Here is a 5,939-nt window from a genome sequence, read left to right on the forward strand (position 1 = left end):
TTTTTCTTAAATTAGGTCGCGCGCATATGCGCGACTTAAATCGGCGCATATGCGCGAAGGCTACTGTCCCGCATGTTGTCATATCGCGCATATGCACGCCCATGAGTGGCGCATATGCGCCACACCTTCTGCCTTCCGAGTGTATGTGCCTTGTCTTCTCGCGCATATGTGCGGCATCCTCTGCCTTCTGAGTTGGGCTTCGCACATGTGCGCGAAAATAAATCGCGCATATGCGCCAGGCACATTTTCCATCTTTTTTTCGATTTTTTTTTCAATACCTGCAAAAATAAAATATACAAATCAATAATTGAATTAGAGAAAATGAAAATCAACAGAATAAAGATTTAAAATAAAATAAAAAAACGAATGCTAAAATAATTATGGGTCGCCTCCTACACAGCTCTTGGTTTATAGTCATCACCCTGACTGTCTCCTTTCTACTTTGGGTCTCCAAGTGGAATGTTGTCCATGTGTCTCACTTCAATTTCAAAGTAATTCTTGACCCTTTGACCATTTACTTTAAATGTCTGACCGTTGTTGCATTTCAGCTCAATTGCTCCATGTGGATACACTGTTTTGACTGTGAATGGTCAATACCATCATGATTTTAACTTATCAGGAAACAACCTCAGTCGAGAATTGAACAATAATACTTGTTGTCCTGGTTCGAAGTCTCGTCGAAGAATTTGTTTGTCATGCCATTTTTTAGTCTTTTCTTTTTATATTTTTGCATTCTCGTATGCATCATTCCGGAATTCCCCCATCTCGTTCAGTTGCAACAGTCGTTGCTCACCAGCTGCCCCCATATCAAGATTCAGCTTTTTCATTGCCAGAAGGCCCTGTGCTCCTGTTCCAACGGTAGATGGCAAGCTTTCCCAAAGACCAACCTATAAGGCGACATCCCGATAGGTGTCTTGAATGCAATCATGTACGCCCATAAAGCATCATCTAGCTTAATCGCCCAATTCTTCCGGTTTTTCTTCACTGTTTTTTCTAATATCTGCTTGATCTCTCGGTTGGATATTTCTGCTTGCCCATTAGCTTGCGGGTGGTATGCCAGTGTCACCCTGTGCTTCACACCATACTTGGCCAATAGTGAGTTAAAAATTTTTTTACAGAAATGTGTACATTCATCACTGATTATGGCTCTAGGCGTTCCAAATCTTGTAAAGATGTTCATGTGGACAAACTTAACAACAACTCGAGCATCATTAGTACTTGTGGCAATTGCTTCTACCCACTTAGAAACATAGTCAACAGCAAGTAAGATATAAGATTGACCCAAAGAGAATGGGAATGGACCCATAAAGTCAATACCCCATACATCAAAAAGTTCCACCTCCAAAATATTTGTTAGTTGTAACTCACGACGTCTAGAAATATTTCCAATTATTCGGCATTTGTCACATGACTTCACTAAGGTATAACTGTCCTTAAACAGATTAGGCCAATAGAAACCTGACTGTAATACCTTAGCTATTGTTCTAGATGCTCCAAAGTGTCCACCGTAGGGTGAGGAATGACACTGCTCTAGGATCGTACCTGCTTCTTACTCTGCTACACATCGTCTAATTATCTGATCGGCGGATCTCTTGAACACGAAGGGGTCGTCCCACAGATAAAACTTAGCATCATGAAGGAATTTCTTCTTTTGGTGATACGTTAAATCTAGTGATAATTCACCTGCAGCAAGAAAATTAGATATATCTGCAAACCAAGGATGTGTAACATGTACCTTGAAGAGTTTTTTGTCTGGGAACGACTCTTGGATAGCTCCACTTTCAGTTCTTTCTTCCAGCTCTAGGCGTGACAAGTGATCTGCCACCGGATTCTCACAGCATTTCTTGTCTTTGACTTCAAAGTCAAATTCTTGAAGTAGGAGTATCCATCGTATCAACCTGGGCTTTGCATCCTTTTAGGCAAACAAGTAACGAATAGCTGCATGGTTAGTGAAAACAGTTACATTGGTGCCAATGAGATATGTTCTGAACTTGTCGAATGCAAACACCGCTGCCAGCATCTCTTTCTCAGTGGTTGTGTAATCTGTTGGGCTGCATTAAGTGTACGACTTGTATGGTAGATAGCCTTGAACATCTTGTCTCGCCTTTGTCCCAATACTGCGCCCACAACATAGTTGCTAGCATCGCACATGAGCTCAAAGTGCTCCTTCTATTCAGGCACTATCATGATGGGTGCAGAAATCAGCGTCGTCTTGATCCTGTTAAATGCCTGCAAACAATTATCGTCAAAAATAAATGTAGAATCTTTCTCCAACAAATTACATAAAGGTCTAGTAATTTTAGATAAATCTTTAATATAGCGACGATAAAACCCGACATGTCCCAAGAAACTTCTGATCGCTTTCACATTCTTCGATGGTGGGAGATTTTCAATTGCTGCGACCTTCGCTCTGTCCACCTCCATCCCTTTGGCTGAGATTTTGTACCCAAGCACAATATCTTCTTGCACCATGAAGTGACATTTTCCCAATTCAAAACCAGATTCTTTTCCTGACATCTCTGCAAAACAAGCGTTAGATTCTGAAAACAATTATCAAATAATGAACCAAATACAGATATATCATCCATGAAAACTTCCATGATTTCCTCCACCATGTTAGAAAATATGGCCATCATACACCTATGAAATGTAGCATGTACATTGCAAAGTCCAAATGACATTCTCCTGAAAGCAAATGTACCGTAGGGGCAAGTGAAGGTAGTCTTCTCTTGGTCCTCCGGTGCTATGACAATTTGATTGTAACCTGAATAACCATCTAGAAAGCAATAATAATGACAACCGCCTACCTTATCAAGCATCTGGTCAATAAAGGGGAGGGGGAAGTGATATTTCCTAGTTGCGTCATTCAATTTCCTGTAATCTATGCACACTCGCCAACCAGTCACTGGACGAGTCGAAATTAATTCATCCTTCTCATTTCTCACCACAGTTATACCCCCTTTCTTAGGTACTACTTGCACTGGTGAAACCCAAGAACTGTCAGATATAGCATAAATAACACCAACATTTAACAATTTTAATACCTCGGCTCTTACCACTTCTTTCATGGCTGGATTAAGCCTCTTCTGATGGTCCACATAGGGGGAATAGGATTCCTGCATCAAAATTTTGTGCATAAAAACAGTAGTGCTAATCCCTTTTATATCAGAAATAGTCCATCCCAAAGCAGATTTAAACTCTCGCAACACTCTCAACGACCTATCTTTCTCGTCAATAGTAAGAGCAGAAGATATAATTACCGGATAGGACGAACTCTCGTCCAAGAATGCATAGTACAAGTGACTCAGTAATTCCTTCAATTCAGGAGATGCTTTTGGTAACTCTTTACTCGCCTCTTCAGGTAACTCTTCATGCTGGGCATCAGTATTTTCTTTAGGCATCACATTGAGAGCAAGTAACTCCTCTCACACATCCCAGTTATCTTCATCCACTATGGAAGCTGATTCCAATAAGCATCTCTCCAAGGAGTCTTTCGTCAACTTACCTGCACCCACTTGAGATACACATGAATCAATGATATCAATACTATTACAAGTGATTACCTCGTTTGGTCCTCTGATGGTGTTGTAGATGTTGAACACCACTTCATCTCCACCTACTCTCAGTGTGAGCTCGCCCTTGTGCACATCAATCAGGGCTTTTCCGGTGGCCAAGAATGGCCTTCCAAAGATAAGTGGCGTCTCCTGGTCTTCCTCCATATCTAAAATGACAAAATCAACAGGAAATATGAATTTGTCTACCTTTACCAGCACATCCTCTACTATCCCTCGTGGATATGTAAGTGATCTGTCCGCTAGCTGCAAAGTATAGTGCTAGGCTTCACCTCGCCAAGCTCCAAAGTCTTGTAAATAGAAAAAGACATTAAATTAATACTGGAACCTAAATCACATAAAGCTCTATTTACTCTAGAACCACCAATAACACAAGGAACAGTAAAACCCCCTGGATCTTTGAGTTTTTGTGGTAGCTTCCTTTGGAGTATGGCATTGCATTCTTGGGTTAGTTACGGTCTCAAATTCTTGAAGTTTCCTCTTCTTGTACATCACATCCTTGATGAACTTAGCATAATTGGGCATTTGCTCCAATGCATTGGCAAATGGGATGTTAATTTGTATTTTCTTGAAGATTTCTAGGAACTTCGCAAACTGATCATCTAACCCTTTCTTCTTGAACCTCTGTGGGTATGGAATATTCACCTTTGGTAAAAGCTGTTGTTCAAGAACTTTCTTGGGTTCCTCTACTTTTTCTTTCCCAACACTTACACCTTTTCCATCATCTTCTTCAACAAGAATCTCCACATTGTCTTCAGTAGGGTCTGGGACTCCAATTTCCTTGCCACTCCTCGATGTGACAAGTTTTGCATTGCTCCCTAGGATTTACCTCTGTATTGCTTGGGAAATGTCCTCTATTCTGATCTTTCAAAGCATTTGCTAGTTTCTCAATATGTGTTTCCAGGGATTTCATCGTGCATCCATGTTTCCCATGTGTGTCTCCATGCTATCAAGACGAGACTCAGTTCTCGCCATATTTTTCCCAGACTCAGTCACAAATGTCAAGACTAGATCCTCAAAAGATGGCTTTCCTTCCCCCTTCTATGTATTGAACCCCAGTGGAGGATTCAACATGTTCTTGTTGTTCGCATAAGAGAAATTCTCGTGATTCCTTAAACCTGGATGATAAGTATTAGGGGGAGGGTTACCTTGATATCCATAGCCACGATTGTTGTTGATTTGCTGAGCTTCCTCCACAACAGGCTCTTCTTCGGCAGTCACCAGTGCTACATCAGACGTAGATTGGCCTGTCATGTTCATTGATGCAATCTGTGTCGTTAATGCCGAGACCTGTGCAGTAAGTGATGTGATCGGGTCTACGGCATACACTCTAGTAGGTTTCCATTATCCAGATCTCTTACTTGGCCACTGATAGCTGTTAATGGTCATCTGTTCAAGCAATTCATAAGCCTCATCAGGTGTTTTGGAGAAAATAGTACCTTTGGCAGCTGCATCCACATTCCCTCTAGTTGGCCCATCTAAACCATTGTAAAATAACTCAATATGCACCCAATCTGCATATCCATGATTCGGACACTTCCTGAGTAATTCTTTGTATCGCTCTCATGCCTCATATAACACCTCAAGTTCCCTCTGCCTGAAATTGGTGATCTCTATTTTCAGCTGAGCAGATTTTGCCAGGAGGAAAATACTTTGACAGAAACTTTTTAATTAAATCTGCCCATGTAGTAATAATTGTCAGAGGTAGAGATTGGAGCCAACTCCTTGTTGATCCCTGAGAGAAAACGGAAATAGGCGCAATCGAATAATTTCGTCGGAAACACCGGTAATTTTTACCGTGTCCATAATCTCTAGAAAAGTTCTGAGGTGAAGATGAGGATCTGCAGTGGCTGCTCCTCCAAACTGGTTCTGTTGAACCATGTTGATGAGTGAGGGCTTTAGCTCGTAGTTATTAGCAGCAATGGTTCCACGAGCTATTCAAGAATAATGAGCGTTTATGACTGGGCGGAAATGTTATTGGATTGGCACCTCTCTCATGAGTTCATTCTGATTATCTCTGTTGTCAGACATTGCTTTAATTTCCTCTCTTCTTGCTTTCCTTAATCTCCTGGCAGTTTTGTCGATTTCTGGGTCAAAAATCAGCAAGTCGGGATTTTGATATGTTCACATGCACTGCAAAACAGATAAGATTATCAATTAATCTAGAGATTTAGGTTCCAGTATTAATTTAATGAGAAGTTCAAAGAATAGATAATTTCAAAGAGTAGATCAATCTAGAGATGTGATTTCGTCTGGTCTTCCCGATGCTAAAATTAAAAATTGACTAACATATTATTAAATTGCATCATGTTTACAAACCAAAAACTCGCTTTCCTATTCCCTTTTTCAAGTGATAAATAGAAATAT

General features: G+C 40.6%; 1 protein-coding gene and 1 non-coding gene across 2 annotated transcripts; one reads left to right on the forward strand and one right to left on the reverse strand.

Moving 5' to 3' along the window:
- Positions 1–823: 823 nt before the first annotated feature.
- Positions 824–3,401, reverse strand: LOC140816056 (uncharacterized). The gene is made up of 4 exons (XM_073175124.1): positions 2,801–3,401; positions 2,283–2,540; positions 1,554–1,683; positions 824–1,427 (listed from the first exon to the last, which is right to left on the reverse strand). Exons 1-4 carry the CDS (start codon positions 3,399–3,401, stop codon positions 824–826), a joined length of 1,593 nt encoding a protein of 530 aa, XP_073031225.1.
- A 1,690-nt stretch (positions 3,402–5,091) lies between these two features.
- Positions 5,092–5,198, forward strand: LOC140817640 (small nucleolar RNA R71). The gene has a single exon (XR_012114851.1). It is a non-coding gene; the product is annotated as a small nucleolar RNA R71 (small nucleolar RNA).
- Positions 5,199–5,939: the final 741 nt, after the last annotated feature.

This window comes from Primulina eburnea, chromosome 16, assembly GCF_022965805.1.
Source record: "Primulina eburnea isolate SZY01 chromosome 16, ASM2296580v1, whole genome shotgun sequence".
NCBI classification, from domain to species: Eukaryota; Viridiplantae; Streptophyta; class Magnoliopsida; order Lamiales; family Gesneriaceae; genus Primulina; species Primulina eburnea.